Source organism: Melanerpes formicivorus, unplaced genomic scaffold (assembly GCF_026170545.1).
Source record: "Melanerpes formicivorus ecotype bairdi unplaced genomic scaffold, bMelFor1.0.p_v2 SCAF_19, whole genome shotgun sequence".
Taxonomy (NCBI): domain Eukaryota; kingdom Metazoa; phylum Chordata; class Aves; order Piciformes; family Picidae; genus Melanerpes; species Melanerpes formicivorus.
In genome coordinates, this window is record NW_027142371.1 from 5,619,148 (window position 1) to 5,644,814 (window position 25,667).

General features: G+C 48.5%; 3 protein-coding genes across 6 annotated transcripts; 2 read left to right on the top strand and 1 right to left on the bottom strand.

The window, feature by feature from the left end:
* Positions 1-254: 254 nt before the first annotated feature.
* On the bottom strand, positions 255-9,401 carry SPATA2 (spermatogenesis associated 2). 4 transcript variants are annotated; one of them, XM_068149895.1, is made up of 3 exons: positions 9,206-9,401; positions 5,838-6,263; positions 255-3,266 (listed from the first exon to the last, which is right to left on the bottom strand). In XM_068149895.1, the coding sequence occupies exons 2-3, from the start codon at positions 6,153-6,155 to the stop codon at positions 2,013-2,015; spliced, it is 1,572 nt and encodes a 523-aa protein (XP_068005996.1). In that variant the 5' UTR covers positions 6,156-6,263; positions 9,206-9,401; the 3' UTR covers positions 255-2,012. The 4 variants fall into 4 exon arrangements, with proteins under 4 accessions (XP_068005996.1, XP_068005999.1, XP_068005998.1 ...); XM_068149898.1 differs by lacking the exon at positions 9,206-9,401 and adding an exon at positions 9,022-9,041; XM_068149897.1 differs by lacking the exon at positions 9,206-9,401 and adding an exon at positions 8,834-8,940.
* Positions 9,402-10,290: 889 nt separating this feature from the next.
* On the top strand, positions 10,291-16,872 carry RNF114 (ring finger protein 114). The gene is made up of 6 exons (XM_068149899.1): positions 10,291-10,440; positions 11,167-11,317; positions 12,406-12,512; positions 13,311-13,425; positions 14,238-14,345; positions 14,768-16,872. The coding sequence occupies exons 1-6, from the start codon at positions 10,316-10,318 to the stop codon at positions 14,831-14,833; spliced, it is 672 nt and encodes a 223-aa protein (XP_068006000.1). The 5' UTR covers positions 10,291-10,315; the 3' UTR covers positions 14,834-16,872.
* A 4,242-nt stretch (positions 16,873-21,114) lies between these two features.
* SNAI1 (snail family transcriptional repressor 1) lies at positions 21,115-24,692 on the top strand. The gene is made up of 3 exons (XM_068150384.1): positions 21,115-21,206; positions 21,813-22,316; positions 23,492-24,692. Exons 1-3 carry the CDS (start codon positions 21,128-21,130, stop codon positions 23,671-23,673), a joined length of 765 nt encoding a protein of 254 aa, XP_068006485.1. The 5' UTR covers positions 21,115-21,127; the 3' UTR covers positions 23,674-24,692.
* The last annotated feature ends 975 nt before the right edge of the window (positions 24,693-25,667 follow it).

A 25,667-nucleotide genomic window follows, 5' to 3' on the forward strand; every position in this document is an offset into this window, starting at 1 on the left:
AAGGCAAGAGCTGCCCGCGACATTCTGGTCAGCTGCTCGACTCGGCGGTTTCCCTGACGGCTCAGCGCACGCCGCTCGCTTTGTTTCTCAGTGCAAACTGTACAGTAACTTATTGTTCTCAGCCCTCTGTTAAGACTTGGGTTTCATCTCATTTCCATAATACTTTTGACACCCATTTATGGCTAAAATTATTTTAGCTATTTTACAACATTAGCCTACATTGTTTCCCCCTCTACCTACTTCAAGCCCTACCCCCCACCCCTCCCCCCCCCCAAAAAAAATGTAAGACAATCATTCATGCATGTTTCTGTCACACATGGATCAATGGACAGTTTAGAAGCCTAGACTCTAACAGTGTTTAAAAAAAAACCCTAAGTGAATCATTTTAGTGCAAAGTGGACTACATAGTTTACATCTCAGCTAGAGGTGGTTTGTTTTTTTTACAGATATTTCAAACACATTTAATTCTGCATGTCAGATCAGGTTGCCTGATACTTCATTCTAACTAGCTAGTTGGAATAAGGACATTAGAAGGATTCTTATGGGTTTCCTTTGAACAAAAACCCAACTAAACTCTCTTCAATAATTAGGTGTTGTTTGGGGGCCAAACTGTACAGAGCCTAGCACAAGAGAGTGCTGGCTCTCAGCAAGGGTTCCTCTGTCTACAGTAACACAGAGAAATACTATTATCCAATTCACATCCCTGATGGGTTTACTTTAACAGGACTCACAAACAAGCTCTGATTTTTCACCAGGCCAGTGCTTTACTTGCTGGAGTACACTACAGACATTGCAGTGAATTTGGAAGCACAAGTTCCATAAGCACACAGGCAAAGTGCGCACCGAGAATCAGAATCTTGCAATTCTTAGACAAGACTCCACTGAGACTAATGGCAGCCTTATCAGAGGGAAGAAAACAACATGTCAGATGAAAAACCAAAAACTGATCAGAGCCAAGAACATCAGTCTGCCACAGTGACTACAACAAGCTATGAAATACAGTACGAGGAAAAACAAAAAGTCACCTGAACAGATAACCCAGAGAGACTTCATCATTGCAATGATTCTACCACTTTTCAGAACTCAACATATTAAATATTTATTAAAAATAAACTGTTTCCAAATTACCTATTTACAGTACAAAGAACAGTACTTAATACATGTGCAACAGAAAGAAAACTGGTACTCACTGGGAGGGACAAAAACTCTAGGTGTAACTGAAGCGACATGAATAACCAGGTTCACCATGGTAAAACACCTTACAGTAAACCCCAGCAGGATGATATTGGCAACACCAGAAAATAAAGCACAGATTGTCCAAGTGGAGATTATAGAAGCTGGAGATAAACGACCGGGAGATTAAGAGGAGAAGGGGGAAACGCAAAGACAAAAGGAAAAGGTGCTGTGGTGTTTGCATTTTGGAGATCAAGAAATGCAGACACACACACGCCCCCCCCAAAAAAAAAACCCCAACAAAACCAAACCCAAGCAACCCCCCACCCAAAAAACCCAACCAAAAATAGTCCTTGCTGGCCAAAGCAGCCATTCACATATTATTTGCACATTTTGAAGTCATACTTCTATCACAAGCTGGCAGTAGTTTCATCACTCGTCGAAAACGAGAACCTTCCTATTTGGAGGCTTTATTCTCAAGCCTCGCACGATTGTATTTGGGCAAGGAGATGACTGCAATGTAGCAGAAAGGTGTGATGCCACTTTTCTACAGCACAACAGCTGCCAAGTTTGAAAGAAAGATGTGCTCTTCTCCCCATTTCTATGGAAAAGCAATGATCGCTTAGGAGTTACCTAACTTATAGCAGCATGAAACCGAACGGATCTGCAGCATCTGTGAAGCCACAAAAATCAAGAACTGGCACTGAACCACGGTCCCAACCATTTGGACGCGTCATTTTGGTAAGAGGTCAGTGTATTTTCTCAGTGGAGTCAGAACATCAGTTAAGATAGCCCTTTCCCCTCCCCCTTTCCTTCCCCTCAAAACAGACTAACCGAGTCTATCTGTAAACGACATGGGACAGCTGGGATGATTTATAGTTTAACTGAGTGTTGGGCATGAACCTGTGGAGCTCACTTTTCCTACAGCAGGGATCATAATAATAAGCATTGAGGCAAGTGTCACACGAGACTTTGGAGCAAAAGGTGCAGGTGTTGGCAGCTCCAGACCGGTTACAGAAGCCGCAGCGCGAGGTGCCCGAAGGTTTGGATTTTGAACCGAACTGAGCGGCTCTCTCTTGACTCTGAGTCTGTGATGTGTACTGAGATTTCTCCCTCAGAGCAGAGGCAGGAGACAAGCCGTCATTTGGAAGTGGTTTGATGGAGTAGGTGCTCTGCTTGACCGCTGGGTATTCCTGCCTGGAGTTGAACAGATTGTCACACTTTTGGCAAACAGAAGTGCCACAAGATACGCCACAGTTTTGGCACTTGAGGGAAGCTGTCTCTTTGGCTAGGTGGGTGCGTTTGTGGTAAACAGGGTTGGCATCATTCCTTAGCAGCCACACATCAGGCTTTATAGCATCTTGTCTCTTAAAATTCAACGCGCTTCGAGAATCGGGATCTGGGTACAAATCTAAGTCCTCTTGAGCGGAAAAGTAGGAGCTGTAAGGGACGTTTGTTCTTAGCATGCCGTTGTGATGAGATGAAGTCGGCAAATATTCATCTGAGCACCCGTGTGGGGAGCTCGACATCGTCAGCAGAGAGGGAGACGGACGGATAATTTCATCTTTAATGTCATCTTCCGCGTCGACTAAAATTGGCTCCTTCCTGAGACTCAGCGAGCTCATCAAAGGGGGCTTCTTACTTTCCCAATAGTTGTCATACGTGTCCACTGATTTCGAAGCCTTGCTCACCTTTGGCTTGAAATAATCTTTAGAAGCCCGTTCGCTCGCCGATTTCTGGAGCACCATCCGCGCCATGGAAGTGTTCAGGTTTTCCTTGCACTCCGCACGCCGCTTCATGGCTTCCGAGCAGCCTCTAACGTCTTCGTTGCTGTTCTTCCGTTCGTTTATGACATCAATCTCCGAATAACCTTTCTCCTTCACTTGCAGGTGAATTTCGAGAAGCTGCTCACATTCTACTTTGGCCAAAAAGAGTTCAAAGGAAACCATTTTCACTTGAATGGCATCGACCTGCTCTTTGAGCTTATACGTTGTCCCCAGTTCTTGGACGTAGCCCATGTAGTTCAAAATCTGCCTTACATCATCTTCAGTTAGGGCAGACTTCACATAATAAACAAAGGGTCCAGTGTAGGTCTAAAGGGGGTGGGGAGGGAAACAAAAGGAAAACTAGGTTACAAATGCAGTGGTGGACTAGATGCTCAGAGAATTCAGTGTCAGATACTATATAATTAAATAGAATAATGACAGCAAACACACGCAGCTCCCATGGCAAGATGAACTCCATTTTTGCATCCCTCCTGTTCAGCAGATGGAAATTCTGCATGAGGCATATTCAAAGTAGGAGAGGTTTCATTCAAATTGAAATCCTGATTTCCATAATGTCCTCCCTGTTGATTTAAATCACTATGCTATACACTGACAGTAACTTCTATGCATACCAGGCATGTTTGCATTTACAAGCAAGTCTGCCATGAAAGGCAAAAAAGCAGAGATTTCATGTATTGCCTCTGGAGAGGGTCTAGCTAGAGATAACAGGAAGAGGAATCACTGCAGGAATACCAAAGTCCTCTTCAGTTCACCCTTAAATATATCTGAAGGGTGCACTTTTTTGTGTGCTCTTACTACGCAGTTTCAAATGTCTTATTTAATTTTCTACTAGGTCAAGGTGTTCCACAAAAAAAAGCTCCAAAACCAAAGACAGGAGTTTGTGCAAACTGAAATATCCTTAGCACAGGGCATAGCTAAGGTTTGTTCTTATCCCAGTTTCATACTGGTTTGGGTCACAGGCCAGAGTAACCTGCACGTCACATCTTTGTCTAGAACAGGTACCAGATCCAGAGTGCACCACCAAAGTGAGTATTGGATCAACCAACATTTCAAAGGCCAGGACTTAAGCATAATGATGAAGATTTATGGATAGATCTTGAAGAAAGGTTTCCCCTCAGGGAAACAGAACTCTCAAATGTTTTAATAATCTTCAAACTCTCTGCTGAATAGTAAAACAGTGCCTCCTCAAGAAGGACAAACAAACCACTCATCACTACCTGCAAGTGACTTTATACACCTATACCAGCAGTGTCTTTATCCAGCTTTCAAGTCTCCAAACTGTTTTTGTAAGTCACCTGCAGCATTCATTGCTGAAATGCTGCAACAGTTTTAAATAATCACGTAAGAACAGGGAAAGAATAAGACTGAAAATCAATCAATCAACAGCACAGAGCTCACTACCTGACTTCCAGCACCCAAGATGAGCAGTATACAAGTTCCCACTTTCCCTCTGAGATCCTGGCATAGGTAAACAGTTTGAAAGGACATTATAATCAAAACTTCATGAATTGAGAAGTGCTAAGTAGATAAAAGATGCTCTGGAAACAATTGTTTCAGAGAAGTTCTTTTATCATTACCATATAACTTGTGAGAACCTCAGCAAAGCCTCCACTCAAAAGCATGCACTGGCCATTAGTACTTGGATCTATTAATAACTGTTGCAAGGCCAAAACCATCAAACTTTGAGTGAGCTTAAACACAACTTAACTGCTCACCCTAGTGAAAGCACCTCCACCTGGATGTGAAAAGCAGGGTAGCAGGCTAGGCTGCCAAAACCTTCAACAGGCTCTTCCTCCATTAGAATAAACTTTAGAATAAACCAAATCAGGTTGGAAGAGACCTTCAAGATCATCGTGTCCAACCCATCAACCAATCCAACCCACCTAAACAACTAACCCATGGCACCAAGCACCCCTTCAAGTCTCCTTCTGAACACCTTCAATGACAGCGACTCCACCACCTCCCCGGGCAACCCATTCCATAGCGCAATCACTCTTTCTGTATAGAACTTCTTCCTAACATCCAACCTGAACCTCTCCTGGCGCAGCTTGAGACTGTGTCCTCTTGTTCTGGTGCTGGCTGCCTGGGAGAAGAGACCATCATCAGCCTGTCTACAACCTCCCTTCAGGTAGTTGTAGAGAGTGATAAGGTCACCCCTGAGTCTCCTCTTCTCCAGGCTGAGCAACCCCAGCTCCCTCAGCCTCTCCTCATAGGGCTTGTGTTCCAAACTCCTCACCAACTTTGTTGCTCTTCTCTGGACTCGTTCCAGCAAGGCAACATCCTTCCTAAACTGAGGGGCCCAGAACTGGACACAGGACTCGAGGTGTGGCCTAACCAGTGCAGTGTACAGGGGCAGAATGACCTCCCTGCTCCTGCTGGCCACACTGTTCTTGATGCAGGCCAGGATGCCATTGGCCCTCCTGGCTGCCTGGGCACACTGCAGGCTCATGTTCAGCCTACCATCAACCAGCACCCCCAGGTCCCTCTCTGCCTGGCTGCTCTCCAGCCACTCTGACCCCAGCCTGTAGCACTGCATGGGGTTGTTGTGGCCAATGTGCAGAACCCGGCACTTGGATGTGTTAAATCTCATGCCGTTGGACTCTGCCCATCTGTCCAGCCTGTCGAGGTCCCTCTGCAGAGCCTCTCTACCCTCCAGCAGATCAACTCTTGCCCCCAGCATTCTACAGGTACATTATAAAACGCAGACAGGACTTGGACTTCTTCTCTCAGGATACTCTCCTCAGCAAACTTCATTTATTTTACACAGAGACAGGAAATGGCATGGAATTTACACAGAATACAGGAACTGCAAGAAATGTGTGAAAAGAAAGGAAAGCAAACCACGTTCTCCCTACAGCCACACACAAAATGTCTTACCTTAATATTCTTGAACTCCTTTTTCCAGGGGTACAGAAAGAGGTTGATTCCAATCGTCTCGAGCATGTTGAAAGCGTTATGGAGAGAATGTAAACTGGAGGATTTCACAGATCTCAGGGAGTTCTCAGCCATCTCGTAGAATTTTATCAGCCGGAATCTATAAAAGGGATCGATCTTGGGAAGGCAAAGTAAGGCTGCTGCCGCCACTCGCAGATACTCATCGTTAATAGGGTGCTGCTTGTTGTCAGAGGCATTCAGTTTGCACTCATGGAACTGTACATACTTCCTAAATAAATCGTCTTTGTATTTTGTATCCATTGAAATCAGTTTGTATCTCACACTTGGGCAGCTACCTCCTCTCTCTCATGGTTATTCAGCAGCAGGTTGAGTATCTGGCATTAAGAATCTTCAGCAATAGCAACTCTTCTGGAATAAAAATTGAAAACAAAGACAAGACATCACAGTTGCATAAAATCCCAGCTGTCCACAGCATCTATCTGCTTTGCAGCGCTCTGTAAAATGGTTCACAGAGCAGCAGCTCCCAGAACTGGCTCTTTATGTTTCTGAAAAAGCACAAGAGTATAGCAATGCTGCTGTCCTGTTTTTCACTGTCATTCTCTACTCCCCTTCCATATACCCGCCTCAAACAGCACAGCAAACCTACACTGAGCAAAGCACTGAGTGTCATACAATAAAGGTGCTGCAGGCTCAAGCCCGGACTCAGGGCTTCTTGTCTTAGGGAACCAAGGCAAAAGTTACTCACAGCACAAAAATTAAAGCAGCAACATGTGTTGAGAGACCCTTTTATTTTGTTCTTCTAGTTCAAACAATTTACACAAACCTTATTTGAATCAATTGCTCTTTTGTCCTTCTCTCTCTCTTTTTTTTTCACCCTGCACAGTGATCTAAAGATTAAAAAATCCCACAGAGAAGTTTCACTTTTGCTCATCATGGGAAATCATCCACATTTTTTCTTTCCTCTAGTGGCTCAGGACTGTCCCTAGACTGAGTAGATTAATTAACTTTGCATTTCTATTTCTGTCACTTTCTAGGCTTTTGACTGCCACTCACACTGCACCTGACAGCACACCCAGGCATGTGGTGGTGCTGGGAGGGCTCTGCAGCCTTCCTACAGGGAACACACTCTCCTGACTGCTGAGCTACAGCCACACGTTCAGCCGAATGCTGGCAGCTGCAGAGAATATTGTACTCTTTTCAGCAAAATAAGCTACACCTACCATTTTTAGCTGCTTTAATAGAACAGAGGAAAATCATTTCTGTTTTTACATCATGCATGCTTTTGTTTGCAGGGATAGTGGCTTTTAGATATACGCTGATCTACATTTTCACCTCACTGGGCTCACATACTGCACAGGAAAAGTTGGTGACAAAAGAAGCTTCCTAATGCTGCTTCACCAAAACCAAAGGAATTGTCAGGCCAACAGACTCCATCTCAACTGCCTGAGGAACTTAAGAACAAAAAGCAGACCACAGCCTTTGGTTTTTAAACAAAACCATAATACAGCCCTTACAGACTTCCCAATGGTAAACTAAGGGGAGGAGAGGTGGGAGAAGTCAATGCACTGTTTCATTTGTAGTCAGTCCAAACCAGCACTTTAGAAAAGACTTTCCACCCAATATTAATTGCAGCTGCTAGAATAGTGATCACTGCCCCCACACACTCCTGTTAAACTGAAAATCACTACCAAGGGCAAAATTGAACTGAATTAAAAGAGGCATAATACAAATACATGGGAAAAACCAAACCCCAAAACAAACCAACAACCAAGACCCCAGGAAAACAAACAACAACAACAGAATCAACAGCCTAGCAGTTAACGTTACTTGATGAAAGGCTGTGCTTAATGACACCACCACGTAGGAAAAGTTAACCATCAGTTCAATTTCTGCTCCCAGGAACACTGCTCTCTGTTCTTCCACAATCAGAAATTGCACCTGTGTCAAGAGACAAGCTGTGAATCACAGGAAATGTGGAGTTCTAAATTAACATCTGAGCATAAGGGACAGGGTAGAGCCTTCTCTCTCTCCCAGAGATCTTTCCTCAAGTTTTGCAAGATGAAGCCTGTGGCAAAGACAACAGAATGTCTGTTCCTCAGCAAGAAGAGCTCCATGAGAGAATTTCAGAGAAAGATCTTTGTCTGGCACATCAGTAACACACCCCCAGGACAAGAAATGATCCTGTGCTGACAAGGAGCTGGATGAAGTATTAGAGTTCTTCCACCTCTACTGTTAACAGCTACTTAAAAAAAGCCACTGGTTACACGAACAAGGCATCAGGATTAATAGAGTCCTCAAATGAAAATCCTTCATCAAGGCCCTGCAGACTATGACACTCAAAGACACTGCCAGGCTGATTTTGACTCGTGGTTTGCACAGGAGTCAAAGCTCACGGAGCCAAAAAGCAAAGTGTGAGACACCGGACACCCCTGCCAGCCCCCGCAGAGCTGCTCTTCTGCACCCACAGCTTCCAGAAGCAAAACATCCCCAATCCCAGGCAGCCCACCCAGCTCTGAACAGCTCACAGCCATGGTTACAAGGCTCAGTAGAAACCTCAGCATGAGAGCAGGCACAGATAAATATAGTTGTAAGAAGCATAGTGGCTGGCAGAACATATAAGGTAACAAGACCGCTTTGCTGCAAATTACTGACTATAAACCTCAAGAGTTTTTTTAATCATAAATTCTGATCAGAGGCTAGTTTCTGATACAAGAGCAGAAAACACTTTTAGCCATCTCCTGAGTCAAAACCTCAGCTGAGGGAACCAACCACTGCCTACCTTGGACTGCTAAGCAGAACAGTCACACAAAAACCTTTACAGCAGTAGGAAAAAAATACAGGGTAGGTACAACCTTCTCTTAACCAATGCTCTGGAGACTAGGGAGGCCAGGCTGGCACCGAACATTTGAAAAGACAATCTGAATACAAAGGCTATTTAACAGCACAAGAGCACACTGCATCGCTAAGGAATTTCAGACCATAATGCACGGAAGGCGGAGGGCACAACACGTAAATCAACACTCGCTCGAAGCAGTCTGCTCCTCGGTTCCCATGCAGGCACTTGTTGCAGGGACGCGGGGCTGGCCGATGCGAGGAGCTGCGGGTACAGCTCTGGGACACCGCCATCACCTCCCGAGTACGACCAGCACTCCCTGATCACCGGCACCCGGGTCCAGCTCAATAGGAACTTCCTCCAGTACAGGTGAAGAGGCGCAGCGCCCGCCGGCCCGCTGCAGCCCACGCCCCCGTTCGCCCCGCCGTTCCCTCCCATCAGCCGCCAGCACTGCGTCAAGGGCTCGCAACCCGGGCGGGCTGAACCCCCAACCCCGCGGGCCAAACCCGTGCCTCACCGCTCCGTGCCGGGCCGCGCTGCCGCGCGGGACCCGCCGCCGCTCTGCCGGAAGCGCCCGGTGACCCGGATGCGGACTGCAGACCCCTCGGCCGTTGCCGCACTCCTGCAACGTCCCAGGAGAGGCTACAGCCCCGGAAGAGCTGCCGGCTGCCAGCTGCGAGCTACACACGCCCTCGCGGCTAGGCCTCCCGGCAGTGACACAGGGGCCGCCGGCGGCCAGCGGGAGGGGGCGGCTGACAGCGGCGCCCCGGAAGTGTACGGCGGGGGCGGGGAACCGCCTCCTGCCGCAGGACGCTTCCGGCGGGTGATGTCAGCGGGGCGGGGCGAGCTGCTGCGGGCCCGCCGAGCCTGCAGCCAGCCGGTCAAGCCGCCGCACTGGCTCGGGGAGCCCCGGGGCCTGACAGGCTACAGGGGAACGCGGGGCTGAGGGAGAGACGGAGGCCGGTCGGATGACTTTACAGGTCTCGTCTGCTGTGAACGATTGAGTGGTACTATGAGAAAGCAGAGAGAAGGCACGTAGCCAGGCAGGGAAGTGGCCATTTCACTTACGCACTAATGGCACCAAAGATCGATTGCTCAATCTTTTTGTTAATAAATAGCTGTCACGTTGCGCTGGAAATCATTAAAAGCTGCACTACACATTACCCTCCCCTTGAGAGTTTCTCCAGAGCCAGAACAGCCTTCACGGTGAAGGAAGGAGGCAACACCATCGCATCCTGCCGCTCAGCGGTACAGCAGCTAGCGACCGAACGGCTGCACATGCACAGGGCCGGGCCGGGAGCCCGCGCTGAAGCACCCACCCTGCTACGGCTACCCACGGCTGTTGCCCCCTGGCGCTGGGCTACCGCTGATATGGCTGCTTTGACAGGCGTGCTGCTCGCTCCGCACCCCGCTGCCCGGCCGGGTCCCCGCGCACCCACAATCGCTGCCGAGCACCACCCGGGCGCGGGAGGGCGCGAGCCACGCCCCTGGCGGCCACCACGCCCGTTCGAGTGACCACGCCTCTGAGCGGGCGGGGGTCCCGGTCGCGGGGACGGGGTCGCACCTGCGCACAGGCCGCCCCCCGATTGGGTGCGCGGCGGGGCGGAGCGCGGCGCGGCAGCGGAAGATGGCGGTGGCTGCGGGCGGCTCGTCGCGTTCCCCGGAGAGGCGGCACGATCCGCTGTCGCGTTTCACCTGCCCCGTGTGCCTGGAGGTGTACGAGAGCCCGGTGCGCGTGCCCTGCGGACACGTGTGAGCGGCTGCTGGCGGCACGGCGCGGAGCGGCGCGGGGGCTAGAGCGGTGGCTTGAGCGGTGGCAGCGGTGGCGGCGGTAGCGACGATGATGATGATGATGATGATGTTCCGGGGCCCTCAGAGGGAGCTGGAATTGGGTCTGGAGGCGTCTTCCACGACGGGGGGGATGTGAGGCTTTGGGAGGAGCCGAGCTCGACTGTCGCCAGTCCTCCGCTTTCCTCCCCCGGGAGTGGGGCTGGACGGCGCAAGGCCGCCGCCTTCCCGGCGGGGGCTGCATCTTCTGGGTTATATTTTTTTGAGGGTGGGGGCGGGTGGTGGGATCCTGCAGCGCTGCCTGAGGATGAGGGGGTTCTGCAGGCAGCTCTGCTTAAGCAGTTGCTGTTGAATGGCCTGGGACGTTCGTCAACCGGGAAAAGAAGAGCAGCAGGGGCAAAAAGCTTGATAGTCTTTCACTTTCGGTTTGTTCCCTCATGAAAGGCATTTAGTTTTGTTTCCTTCTGAAAGGCGTGCAAACGGACGGATCAGAGCACACACGCCAAACGCGTCTACCAGAATCTTGCTCCTCTCTTCATGCACAAGTGTTAGCAGGCTGCTGTTTTATTACTTATGATTTCTTGAGACTCCATCATCGCTGTGGGCAGAAAGCATGGAAGGGCTCTGGATGTTTCTACTGCACACGTAGGAGGGCTATTCACACCACCTTCTGTTTTTTCCCTACCCTAGCTTCTGCACTCCATGCCTGCAGGAATGTCTTAAGCCGAAGAAGCCAGTTTGTGGAGTTTGCCGCAGCACTCTGTCGCCTGGCAGCAGAGCTCTGGACTTGGAAAAGCAAATCGAAACAACTGAAACCACTTGCAATGGCTGCAATAAAAAAGTATGAAAGTATTTGGAAGTCAGGTGTATGGAGTGTACCCACTTGGCTGTGTTGCTTAGAGGGAATTAAAGTGCTTGCTCCTCACCTTTCTGCAGAATCAGGTCAAAACGTTCCTTTTGACAAGTGCTCACAATATTTTCTATAGCTGGTACCCAAATATTAGCTTTTTTTTTTTCCACAGTGGGGTTGTTTTTTTTATTGTTCTCTCTTCAGAAAGTGAATTTAAAATGTAAATACTGGTTTTAAAGTTATAGTGAAATACTGCTTTCTGAAGTTGCTTATGTGGGCACATCTCTGTGGGAGGAACACTGTAATGAAACAGATGTGAGTTTTAGCTAGTGAGCTCTCTGCTCCTCAACAGAAATTTGCTTTGTTTGAAATAGTTAAGAGACAAAACTGTTGTATGTGGGTGATGCTTTCCATAGACATGCTGTTTGTTTGTGTCCTGCATGGTGAATACCTTATGGTTCCTGTTGCTTTGCTTCTCTGGGTAAAGTTTGTCTTGTTGGTGTTAATTGAATGTATAAAAAGTACTTTAGCAAATGGCAAAACACAGAAAGGTTAATCAGATGCTAAGATGAGGGTATCAGTTTGGTTAATTTCACTTTTTATTTCTGGGTAGTGTTTTTATTCTCTCTTCCTTCCAGCTGATAGAAAACTGTAGTGCCTCGAATTAGTTATTTCCTTAGTGTGAATTTGGGTTTTCAGTGAGGGGATTGAACAGTCAGCAGCCGATCTACAGCAAGGTCTGCACTAAAAGTCAAATTATTTTCTATGTGCTGTCTCATCCTCTTAGCAATGAGGTAAACAGGCCTTTATATCAACCCTTTTTTTAATACTGTAGGACAGGTAAGCTGTCCTGAACAGTATTTTACTTGTAAAAATATTACAGGCAGGAAAGTTGCAGTTTAACTAATCTATAATCTCAAAGCTTTCCGCCTCACCAGCTGAAGTATTTGGGTTTTCCTGGTTTAGCACTGTCTGCAGAAAGCTGCTTGGTTTTCTGTCTCTGCTACCTCTGCTTAGAAATGTAGAAGTAAGAGCAAAGAGTTTAAATTAACCTTGCTGTGCCATTGCTGCCTGCACAGATGTATCTCTCCAAGATGCGTAGCCATGCAGCTTCTTGTTCAAAGTACCAGAATTATATCATGGAAGGTGTGAAAGCTGTCACTAAAGAACCACTTCACAACACCAGGTAACTAGCCCTCCTCTGGAAATACTTGTCTGTCATTTTTATGTCACAAAAAGCAGAACTGAAGTAAAAGCAGACTTCTTTGCTCAGTTTGGGTGTTAATTGGTTTAATCCTTTTGCATAGTGCAAAACTAAGCCTTAATCCTGCAGCTGACTGAGCACAGGCAAGCTGCTGTGCACTCTACTTAGTCCATGCACAAGGCATCTTTAAGATCAGGCTGCTCAATAAAAGTAGCTGGTTTTTAAATGAAACATTATTCTGTCTCTTGATTGTGCTGGTTTCAGCTGAGACAGTTAATTTTTTTTTTCCTGGTAGCTGGCACAGTGTTGTGTTTTGGATTTAGTGTGAGAAGAATGTTGATAACACACTGATGTTTTAGTTGTTGCTAAGTAGTGCTTATCATAAGCCACAGATTATGCAGTTTGTTGTGCTCAGCCAGCGAGGAGACACACAAGAAGCTGGGCGGGGGAGGACCATGACCTCTTGCCTTCATTGTAGCATGCTGGATGGTACCCTTTTGATTTAAACAACAAAACCCAAACCCCAAAGTGATAAATGGCAGTTAGAACATCTGCAGAAGCAGGATCATTTTGTATAAACATGGATAATATTAAGAGTTCCTTAAGCTGTTAGGAATTTACAAGCTGTTAAAATTAGCTTGTCTTAATTGCATCGAATAAGGTGACTGCTTTGAATAATTTGTATTCTTAAGAGCTGCTAAGACAATTTTTAGGTATTAAGTCCTGAATTTTTTTTTACTTAGTTCCAGTTTTAATAATCTCTCTTTCTCTCCCAACCAGGAACTTCCCAAATCGCTTTACCTTTCCCTGTCCATATTGCAGCGAGAAAAACTTTGATCAAGAAGGACTAGTTGAGCACTGCAAAACGTTGCACAGCATGGATGCAAAACAAGTGGTAATAAAAAGTTTTGGTGCAAGAATTGCAACGAAGTCTAGTCTTAAATCCCTTTGAAACAATGAATTAGACTTATTCTTGAAGTTAAGTACAAACTTAGACTTATTCCTGTTCAAGTCAAGTGTGGGTATGCTGTTCATGAATGCTCTACATAATTTTTATGTTCATTTTTGATACATTCTCTGGAGGTGACTTGTCTGTCTTCCTCTTGCAGCTAGGTCACATCCTCCTTTCATATTGGAAAAAAATGGCAGGCATTCAGAGCTATTTAGACACAGTAACAAACATCAAATCTAATCTTATTAAAGTGTCAGGCATCTAATTTTTTTTTTCCCCTCTGCTGTTGTCAGCAAAAAGAGAAATAATTGGAGACAGTAGTATAGAATTCTAGAGAGCTTTATCAGCTGATACTCCCTTTCATGTCAGAATTGCAAAATGTGAAACTGAATTTGAAACTTGCATTTTTTGAGTTTACTTAGCTCCTTTCCCCCCTCCTGAGAGAAATGGGAGATCAAAGAAACTTTTCTCTGTCTGAGAAATAAAGGCTGAAATCTCAAGCAAACAGCCATAGTCAATTCTGGTTTTTAGAGCAGGGGAAAGAGTAAGCCATGAGCTAAAATTATTCAGTGATCTGAGGCTTTTGTATTAAATGTCCCAGCAAACCATTTGACATCACTTTGCCTGTAGAATAGTGATTGACACAAACCTCAAGCTTCAGTCTTCCATGCTGTCTCTGTCCTGCCCTTCCTACTGCAGATGTTAAAGCGCTTAACTGTTGGGGCTTCACAGGCTTTTTTGGGTTTTTCTTGAAGGTTTGCCCAATTTGTGCCTCAATGCCATGGGGAGATCCAAATTACAGGAGTGCTAACTTCATGGAGCACCTTCAAAGACGACATCGCTTTTCCTATGACACTTTTGTGGTATGTTTTTCCTCACCCTTGGAATGCAGTTTTGAGTCAAAATCCAGCTTTTCTTACGTATCCACTACTGTGTATCTCCTCTGTGGTATGACAATTGGATTATTGGCAGGACAGGTTTGTTCTTTGTTTTTTTGTTAGGCTAGATGTTAGGAAGAAGCTCTTCATAGAACGAGAGATTGGCCATTGGAATGTGCTGCCTGGGGAGGTGGTGGAGTCGCCATTACTGGAGGTGTATAGGAAGAGTCTGGATGGGGTGCTTGGTGCCATGGTTTAGTTGATTAGATAGTGTTGGTTGATATGTTGGACTCAAAGGTCTCTTCCAACCTGGTTAATTCTAACTTTTTTCCTCCTGTTCTTATTTGGTGTTATATTAACCACTTTGGCTGTTGCAGTAAAAGAATTTCTGTGCCCTTTGTTCCTAGGATTATGATGCTGATGAAGATGATATGATGGCACAGGTTTTGATCCGTTCTTTAAGGGATAAATGAGCCAACAAGATGATTCACTGTAAAACCAAGCTTCCATGAGGGGGAAATGCCCAGCATCCTCACACTTTTCCCTGTACACTCCAAGATGAACTCAGGCATCTAGAAATATGGAAGACTTTTTAATCCCTTTCTCTGTTTCTAATCCTGGTTTGATACTTCTGTGCCACTCAGTCTTTTATTCCATGATACATGCTATTCAACCCTGTCAGCCTAATTTTCTTACTTGCCTCACCCAAGTTAATTGTAGGTCAGCATGGAACAGGCAAATCTGTTTTCCTTTGCTTATTCCTTGGTTTCTTTTTGCAGTTGTGTTCACTTGTCTAAAACCAAATTTTAAATGGAATGGACTTAAACTGGTTAATAACTAACCTCTTGCCAGTCTCATTTACATATTTTAAATGATAGTATGAGAGGTGTATTTGTAGCTCTGTTTTCCTTTAGTGAGACCTCTAGGTGCTAACTGCAATTGTCAGACCAGCTCTCATTTAAAGTGACCTATGATGCCTGTGATTTCATAACATTTCCCAGTGTTTGAATTCTCCAGACACAGCCTGTTACCTGTGTGGAAAACATCTTCAGTACAAGTCTTTGAACCACAAACTTCCTTAGTGAGTCTTTGCACCTGTATAGACAACTAGTTCAGAAGATTTTAGTTCTGTGCATGAGTATTACTTTCTCCCATACTTTGACTGTAATTTCTAGGCTGGAAAAATAAACTTTAATGTCCACCTTAGCTAAAAGGCATCATTTTTAAACTGTCTTAGGGCATCTGATTAATATTTACTGGCTTTATGATTGATTGGTTTCAAAACTGGTTTTCTAGTGATATTAAGCCTTATGCTGATAGGGGAGATCAGAAGTTGTTTTCTTCAATACCTCTGCTTTCTATTTAAACTACAATTTTTGTATATATTCCTGGGTGTTTTTTTTCCATCTCTTCAGGAAAGCTGGTAGCAAAAAATGACCAGTAATTCGTAGCACTTGCATAGCACTACCTTGCTGCATTACAGGTTTTAAGCAGGTATTTTGAATTCTTGGGCTTCATTTCAATGTTGCTAAAGTAGCTGAAGCTGTACTTAGATTGTTTTCTATATGAGATTATATGTATAGTTTGCAGGTATAGCTTTCAAAGAAAAGGTAAAGTGTAACCCAGGAAGCTGGATGACAATTGCAGTATGGGATAAATGGATACTCTGTATTCAAGTCTACACTTTTATGTGGTAGTTTTAGGCTATGCCTTTAGCATTTTTTCACAGATTTTGAGCAGAGAAGTAGTAAAATGTACTTCATTTGCTTCCAACTGAGCTGGTCTGGTGAAGTTAATGTTGGGGAGAAATTTCACCCCCCCACACTTTTATTGTAGAGTTTCCTTTCCAGTTTAACTGCTGAGATCTGATAATGTAGGACACCTGACCAGAACTTCTCAATCACAGTAGTGTTGAGATGTCTGATCTAATTTAAGCATGTTTAATTGGAGCAGTGGACCTGCACCACCACAGGATTGAGTACCAGTTAATTTATTTGACCAATAAACTCTTTGTTGTTGCACTGCAGCATAGCCTTACCCTTAAATTAATGAAGTGCACCCCAGCTAAAACCTCTTGATTAAACGTTGCATCCAGTGAGGCCTCTAACATCTTTAAGTTGAACTTGGGTTTAGGTTATTTTCCCCAGCTTGGTATGGGCTATTACAGGCCTGTCCTTAAGGTTTGGTGATGGGAAGCTCAATCTTGTACGGAGAATCTCAAAGGTATTGTAGCAAAAATGCTGCTTGGTGTTGGTGAGTCTTTAATTCTCGGTCTGCATAGAGATTGCAATGTGTTCGTGGTTGGATGGGGATTTCTTAGTTCTGGATAGACCACAGGTTGGTGATGCCCACAATGGGCAGCTGGATTTCTGCTACTATTCTAAGTGCACTTCCATGCAGTTCTGCTAAAATGTTTAAGGAGCGGCTAGAAGCTTCCAAGCAATTACTTTGTCATGTTTTTGACTTTTGAAGACAAGTTACAAATAAAGGACATTTAATTTATAAAATCCTATCTTTGTGTCAGCTCGTGTCATTTCTTCCTTGTGGCCCATACCTTTCCCTTCAGCACCTCTCTACACCCACTTGCTGGCTGTATTCATGCTGCAGGGAGCATGATAGACACTAAGAAACACAGAAACTTCAGCTTCTGGCTTCCATTAAGTATATTGTGCTGATTGGTTGCAACTTATCTTTCAAACAGTGGGCTACAGATGTTATGAAAAATAGGTCTGGTCGAGTTAAGATTGAGTTCTGCCAGAGCTGGCCAGACTACTCTAAGTGCAGCCCTGTATGTGAATACTCCTGTAAACTCTGGAAACTCCCTCCCAGAGCTAAACTGTCAAATTTGGGAAGTGTGACTTCCCAGCAGGACTTGTCCGATGAAATCTTTATCTCCCACAGCTCTGAACTAGCTGTCAAGTTTGATGTTTGCATCCTTGTGCTGTCCTCAGTTTAGGTAGCTACAAATTAAAAGGCTTGCAGAAGCTGCTTATGCAGCTGTACCCTACTGTGCAGGCCATTCCTTGACTGCACGACTTGCATCAATTTATAAGCTGGGAATTATATTCAGTCTGCACCTTTTGTGAAAGAGTGACTACCAAATGCATGCTAGATCTGCTTTAACTTTGATTGCATCACTCTGAGTAAGAAGCAATGTCCTGGCACCTGCTAGCTTGGTAATAACAGGAATCCTCAGGGCTACTATTCATCTGCTGTGTTGAGCATCCATACAACTGTTGAGAGGTAAACCTGGCTGTAGGCTTCCACATACTCTGGCTGCTGAAGAGCTTTGTGTCTCTGCTGTTGACTTCAACTTAACAAGTGCAAACATGTTTGCAGACACGGTGGTATGTCTTAATGATATTTGTTAGTTGATTGAAAAAGACGTTCTGCTGAGAAGTGCATCTTCTGTGTACAGCCTTGATTCTTCTCATTCATGTGCAAAAACTGGTGATGAGGGGAGGAAAAAAAGTGCCTTGTTACAGACTAAGCTAGACTGACCTTCTGACTGCAGGGACTGTTACTGCAGAAGAGTGAAGTACCCTGCCAGAGCTGCTCTCACCTCGTCAGCAGCTGATTCTGTAGCCCCAGCAGATCGCGAGTGCCCATTGTTGGTGATAATGCAATCGGCTCACCTCAGACCTGCGAAATTCTCAGTGTCTGGCACAGGGAGTCAGCCTTAGGAGGACAATCAGCACAGAGGGAGGGGGACATAAGGGGAGGAGAGGAGCTTGCAGGAGAGCTTTTATTTTTTTTAATGAATCTGTCTCCAGTCAAAGACTGGCCTTAATAGGTCTGATAAATTGTTGTCTGCATTAATTGCCTAACACAAAGGCACAGCTTCATCTGGAATTACAGCAATAAATCCCTCTGGTCTCCATCCTGGGGAATGAGATCTTGTAAACGATCCCATCTCTAACAAAGCAGCGATGGTATATGCCTGAGCCTGATGTCAACTGGTAAAGGCATGCCAACTTTGCTCTGAGGCCTTTGACCAGCTACCCTGGATGGTCACTGGTAAAGCCAGTACAAGGATTGGTCTCTCATGCAATACTGAGACTGTGTTAAGTCAGGGAAAAGCAAATGAGGGATGTGCTTATAGTCCTAATGATTAGATTTGGTGCAAGAAGACATTTGCTTGTTCTGAGAGAGGGTTTATGTTTGTTTTTTCTGATGCAGGGTGTGTCATGGTTGCATTTGTCTGAGCTTCATTCTTCAAATGCAAGTTATTTTCTTAATGAATAACTTACATTGTTCTCCAGGTGATATAAATGGGGACTGTTGACATTTTTATTTTCCTTCCCCACTCCATCCCCCAAACTCCAGAAAACAATCAGCACCCAGTGAAAAATCAGGCTTGGGGCTGTCTTCTAGGTCTTCTCATATTTGTTCTATCATTACCTACTACTCAAGCACTGAAGTATGGCATCTGCGAGCTGGTTTACTAGCCCGTGCGGTGATGTTCCCTCACAGAACCCGAGTGCCCAGGGAACAGTCACCGATCGCTGCAGGCGGAGCGGTGCTGCACGGCGAGTGCCGACAGCAGAGGGAGGCCGTGCGTCTTGGAGAGCCTGGGGCTCGCCCGCCCTCCTGTCCCGGGCACAGGGTGCTGCGGTGGGTTTCGGGGAGCTTCTTCAGTCTTACAGTGAGGGTGGACACCTCATCTTCGCACCTCATGGCCAGATCTTCCCTTCGCCCTACCGCAGCCTCTCTTGGCAGCAGGAGCTTTGCTCTGCAGCAGGATTTTTTGGATGTATCGTGTAGCCATGGGGCCAAAGAAGGGAAAAAGAATTTGCAGCTGACTTGCCGCTCTGGAGGCGGTTAGTGTGTGTCTGTGAGTGAGCCCCCTGGGCTAGTCCATGTAGGTCTGGGGCTGGAGATGTGCCACGGGCTGGTTGGCAGGACTGCTCTGACCACCCTCTGGCTCTGGTGCAGGGTGGGATGGCTGAGAAACTATGGCCATTTCCAGCCCATGAATCATTGCAGAGCTTCCCCCTACCTCTGGTCTCCTGCTCTCTGCCCTGTAGCTTGCTGGCTCACAGGCAGATCAGGTCATTCCATCCCCCGATCTCTATTTTTCCCTCCAGCACATGCAGGTTTTTTCCACGTGCAGTGGTTGGAATAAGTCTGATTATTAACATTTCAGACAGAACAGAGGAGCAGACTGCTTCTTGAAAGAAAACCACTTAGCTGGGTTCCTTGTACAAGTGTCCCCAGTGTAACCACATCCGTGGCAGGTGGAGGAGCATGAGGGGAGCACCAGGGAGGCTCTAGAGGAGGCACCTGTGGCAGCACCCAGTCTGCTATCCCTTGAACCACAGAATGCTGTACCTCCAGGCCCCCAGAAGTATTGGGGTGGCCCTGGTGTCTGTGATTTGCATTCCCCCAGTCCTTCAGGGGCACATTTCCCCTGAACTCAGGCTGATCCTGGGATAGGCTGTGCAAATAACACCTGCTGAAAGCTACAGGCAGTTCTGCAGTAAAGGAGAGATGGATGCAGCTCCAGAACACATGGCCTTGGGGGAAGGGTTTGCAGATGCATGTGGCTGGCAGGATGAGATTTCCAAGCTGTTCCTGCCTTGAGGAAAGGCTGACAGTGAGCTCAGCCCCCTGCACTGCAGCTGTGCCAGTGCAAAGCTTTGCTCCTCACTTCTGCATTTCATGTGGGTTGTGGCTAAACAGTAACGTGTGGTCAGCAGGGGCCGGTGGGTGTGTGATGGGTGAGTCATGAGTGCCCAACACCACCGGACCTTTTTCGAGTTGCAGAGCCGGACGCTGGCTGGGAGCAAGGAGGCATATCCCAGCAGGTCTCCTTCCTCCTCCTCCCGCCAGCAGCTGTCTTGGCCCGGAGCTGAGCTACGGCTACTGCAGCAGGTGCCTGGACCCGTGCCCTGAGCCCTTCCAGCAGGGAAATCCCGTGAGCTGGAGCGAGAAGCCAAAGGGAGCCTGTGCCCGACTGGGACTGTTTGACCTATACTGCCATGCCCCTGGGGAAAGAGGGAGGGAAAGACAGGGAAACCAGAGGACAGCTTGCTAGGGGGCTGTGCTGCCTGAAACCTGCCCAGCAAAACGGAGAAGCATGTCCAGGCAGGTACTCTTGACCCTTCTTCTGGTAAGGGAGTCAGCAAGGGCTCCTCCGCAAGTTCTTGTCTCTTTACAGGGGACTGACAACCTGCGGCGAGCTGAAATGTGCCCTGGGCTGTGTCCCAGCAGTGCTTTGGAGCATAGCGGAGGCTTGTCCTAACCTGCACCATAGTCCTCAGTAGAGGGACAGCAACCAGGGCAGGCACGTATAGGGTGCCCGGGGGTCACCCTCCCCGTATAGAGCTTTCTGCTAGTCCCGCGGCTGCAGGTCCCCTCGGCTCGGGCACAGAGACCGTGGAGCTTTCTCTCCTTGCCCTGCTTCCCTGCGGACTATCGGCTGGTCCCCGCGGCGAGCGCGGCACATGCAAGCACTGAAAGGAAGACAGAAATATCTCATTCATCGTCAGCAGCATCAGTGACAACAGCGCTTTTCGCGCCGACACCGGATCAAGCAGAGCGACCGTCCCGCAGAAGAGGAGCCCCGGGCAATCCCCGCGGTTCAGCCATGCCCCCGGGGCCGACACCTGTTGGGCTCCCGCCCTGCCCGGCTCATTGGCTCCGGGGCCCGGGGGCGGCCCTGCACCGCCCTCCTCGGCCCCGCACCGCCCCCTCGGCCCCGGGCCCATATTAACGGGTGCGGCAGCGCGGTGGCCCGCAGCGGGCGGCGGCCCCGGGGTTGCAAGATGCCGCGGTCTTTTCTGGTGAAGAAGCACTTCTCGGCCAGTAAGAAGCCAAACTACAGCGAGCTGGAGAGCCAGGCTGGTGCGTGGATGGGGCGAGACGGGCCACACTTGGGAGTGGTGGTGGTGGTCTTGGGTCTTCGGGATCCCCTTTATGCATCCCCTCGGAAGTTGGTGGGTGCCTGACTGACTTTTTGCAGGGATATAGCGATGGCTTGATTTTGCTGGTTTTCTATTTGTTTGGGATTATCTTATCCCCACCCGCACCCCTCAATTCTGTGCATCTTGGGTCCTCTATGTCCCGGAATGCGGAGCTGCCTACTGGTATCTCGGGGTGAGCAGAAGTGCTAGGCTCTCCCCCACGCAATAGGCACAGGTTTCTCCCCATTGTGGGAGGGAGCAGGATCGCAGAGTTCCCTCTGCCCCATTCCTCGCATCAGGGCAAACAGGGCTGTCGAGCCCTCGTGGGATAGGGTCGGCTCTCCTTTGCTTTGGTATGGGCTGGGGCTCCAGTCCCCTGGGGTAGTGGGCTGAGGTCCTCTGCCACTCCGGCTCTCAGGTGGTGCGGGAGGTTCACATGGGATGGCAGGGGGTCGGGTCCCATTGCCCCGGGGGTGGATCGGGGTCCCCTTGCTCGCTTTCTTGAGACGAGCATCGGGTCCCCGCTGAGCGCTACTGCCTCCCGCAGTGCTGACCGCCCCTCTGCTGTACGAGACCTGCCCGCTGCCCGTCATCCCCCCGCCTGAGGTGCTCGGCCCCGGTGCTTACTACCCGCCGCTGGTATGGGACGCGGGGCTGCTCTCCAGCCTTTTCCCGGGTGGCCCAGGCAGCGAGGCGGCTGGGAGCACAGCCCCTGCCCTGGACCTCACGGCACTCTCCAGCGAGGACGATGAAGGCAAGAGTTCTGGGCCCCCTAGCCCAGCCTCGGCCCCTGCTGCCGCCGAGCGCTTCCGCTGCGCCCAGTGTGCCAAGGCTTACTCCACCTTTGCCGGGCTCTCCAAGCACAAGCAATTGCACTGCGACTCCCAGGCCAGGAAATCCTTCAGCTGCAAGTACTGCGAGAAGGAGTACGTGAGCCTGGGGGCTCTCAAGATGCACATCCGGAGCCACACACTGCCCTGCGTCTGCAAGATGTGTGGCAAGGCCTTCTCCCGGCCCTGGCTGCTGCAGGGCCACATCCGGACGCACACCGGTAATGCTGGGTCTCGCCCCTCTCCCTCTCCCTCCCTTATCACCTCCTGCTTCCCAGCTCTGCAGCCCCCAGCAAATCGGCGGGCTGAGTGTTATCTGGGAAGATAAGGGCTTCCCAAACCCCCTTGGCACATCTCTCCAAAACGTCCTTTAAATATCCTCTCGGCTAGAACCGAGTGCGGGGTCAAGGCTCAGCTCGTAAATCTGTGCTGCTGCTGTTAGTGCTGTGCCTGCCTGCCAGCCAGCCCATCGGCACATGCTTCAGCTCAGTGTCACAAACCGTGGCTATGAGACTGTGCATCGCCACGCCTGAAGCATCCCTCCCTGTCCATGCTAAGGGCCCCTAGCCAGTCTGCCCAGCCAGGGCAGCACCCCAGACCCTGCTGCCCACCACTGTGGCCTCTAACTGCTCAGCTCAAAGCATGCTGCTGGGATGCACCGCAGTGAAGCTGTGGGCAGGTGTTGGGGGCACGGGGCTGACCACCCCTGGCACCTGTTGGCGTGGGTCTGGGTGCCGCAGCTGCGGCCCACCCCAGCACCGTGCTGCTGTACAATGCATCTCCCGAGCATCCTTTGTGGGGCTGCAGGGACAGTGTAATTGTTACTTGGCACTGATTTCACACCCTCTTAACGTACTAAAGATGATGTCTGAAGGAAGCCGGGAAGACTTAATTGTGCTTTCCAAATTGAGCATACGCGTTTGTTTCCTCTAAAAGAGGCTTTCTGGGAGGAATTCGCCCTGGCCAGACTTTTGAATGCTGCCGGGTGGAGAAGGGGGAGCGCGGGGTTCGGGAGGAAATAGCTACAGTCACCCTGGGCTGGCGCCTCCGCGCCGCTGCCTGCTATGATATAATTAACACAGCGCTTGGCTTTCCTGCTCCCGAACGGCTCGCCTGGCTCCAGGCAGGAGACGAGTACGGCCTCTTCGTTTGTAACTGCAACTGTCTAGCTGCTTGCCGATGTTTCCAGCATTAATTTTCCGTTCGTCATAGTAGAGTCTTTTCTGGGAGTAGGAATTCCCAAGCCTGATGCACATACCTTGTCCCCGAGCAGTAACAGCCTACTCTGCTTTTCACTCTGCTCTTCACAAACTTTGGCTAATGAATGGCTCCTTCTTTGATATTCCTTGTGTGTTGATGCATTGGTTAATTGGGAGCGTTTCTCTTTGTCCCATAGGTGAAAAGCCCTTTTCCTGTACACACTGCAACCGGGCCTTTGCTGACCGCTCTAATCTCCGAGCCCACCTGCAGACCCATTCAGATGTAAAGAAGTACCAATGCAAAACCTGCTCCCGGACTTTCTCCCGTATGTCCCTGCTCCACAAGCATGAGGAGACAGGCTGCTCTGGCTCTCGCTGAGGACTCTGCTCTCCCAGACCTCTCACCGTGCCAATCCCAATATTTTAACTAGTTTCTGTAGGAGTTAGTTTTCTCCGTCACAGTGTGCACTGGGCTAGATGCAGCTACTCCGGTCCTCAGGACTTCCACACTCCTGCTCGGTGCCTCCTGTGCAACGCGAAGGATTGATCCTTTCCAGTCCCGGTGTCTGAGGGTGCAGGACTGAACTCTGGTGTAAAGCACGGGTGAAACTCAGGGGTGCAGCCCTGAGCCTGACCTGCTGCTGCTGCAACCCTCAGCAGGTGCCCCTGGGCACCTTGCAGGGCTGGACCCGCACCGTGGCCCCACCACCCGTGTCAAACATTGCAACCATGTAGCTTGGGGGGAGTTGAGGTTTTCTTGTGTTGTGTGTTGGTGGTGTTTTGTGTTTTTTTTTTTACCATAACCACTTGGTAACTCTTAAGAACCTTTTTTTTTTTTTTAATTTTATTTTAAATGAAGGACAAAATGTTAACCTCCCCCTCCACCTCGAGTGTATATAGGCCGCCTGTAGAAGGTGTAACTATGCAATAATACAGTATCCCAGTAGTTGTGAAGCAGCTGCTTCTCCCCAGCACAATGACAATTTGCAATGCCTGCGAGATTAACAGTGTCCATAAAAGGCATGGGTAGCCATTTCAAACACCACCCCTGTTTACAGAGCAGCTATGCACTCAAGCACCTGTTAATATGACTCTTAACAACTGCTTTTCAAGAGAACTGTGACTAATAGCAGGCACTTGTCAGCCGATACAATGGTGGCCTGTCCCAAGGCTGCCCATCGACAGGTGTGTGCCAAAAGCCCTATTTATGGGTATTGACAGGTGCCTCCTGAATGCATCTTTCTTTGGACATTGTTTTCATGGAATCATTACAAAGAGGATGTTTACATTTCAAAGGTACACTGGTATTTATATTTTTGTGCCACAATTTTGTACTGATGAAACTTTTTATATAATTATATACAGTTTATTGATATTCAATAAAATGGTTAATTTATAGTCGGGTTTTGTGGGTGCACAGGGTGAATATGTGGCTGCAGGTGTGGAGGGGGAGGGCTGCCGGGGTGTTAGACCAGCTCTTTGGCTCCCACGCTGAACTCCAGGCCTCTGGCTGCAGGTGAACAGCAAGTGGCATTCACAGGAGGGGATCTGCAGAACAGGGGAGGAAAAGGCAGGCTGAGTCAGTTCCTGCCAAAGGGCTGAGGCTGCGGAGGGAGCAGCTGGGAGGTGATGCAAGCCTGAGGGTGGAAAATGGGGGACTAGCCTGCCAGGGGTGCAGTGGTTCTCCCTGGCTTCATGCCTCTCAGCTTGCCTGGTTGGGTGTTGGCTTCCTCAGCTGGAGTACCCATAGTCTGGTTGTGTCACTCTGTACTCCCTGGGGAGCTGGTCTGTGCTGCAGTGTGGAGGGCTGGGGTTGTGAGTGGGGGTGGTAGGGCTGCCTCCAGCTATTTGGCAGGCTCCTGGGCCTTCCTGGGGATGGCTAAAGCACCAGGCACCTCAGTGAGCCGAGCCTCAGGGCAAGTGACCCGATGTGGGTGGTAGCAAAGGTGACACATCCTGTTGTGACCACAGAGCCCCTCAGCAAGTACAGGTGGGGCCATTCCCTGCATACTCACAGCCAGGAAGGGACTGAGAGGCAGGTGCTCCATGCTACCCAAGGTACCTGCTTCTAGGATTTCTGCTATGAAGCTGTCCCAATGGCCCAAACCACCTGCCTTGCACTTTGCCAGCCACCTCCGAATTTGGAGTGTTTCAAGGACAGTGCAGCTGGCCATGCCACCTGCCTCCCCCAGGGGCTGTCCTTCTCCCCCTGAATTTCCCCACTTCCATCTCCAGGACACTGCTTTTAACCAGGGAGTAAAAGTGCACACCACCCAGCCCTCACCCCTCATCGCCCCTCTAGCCACTGGCATCCAGCTCCTTTTGTCTCTCCCAGGGACTGTAGGGTGCAGGAGGATGTGTGTGGCTGTAAAA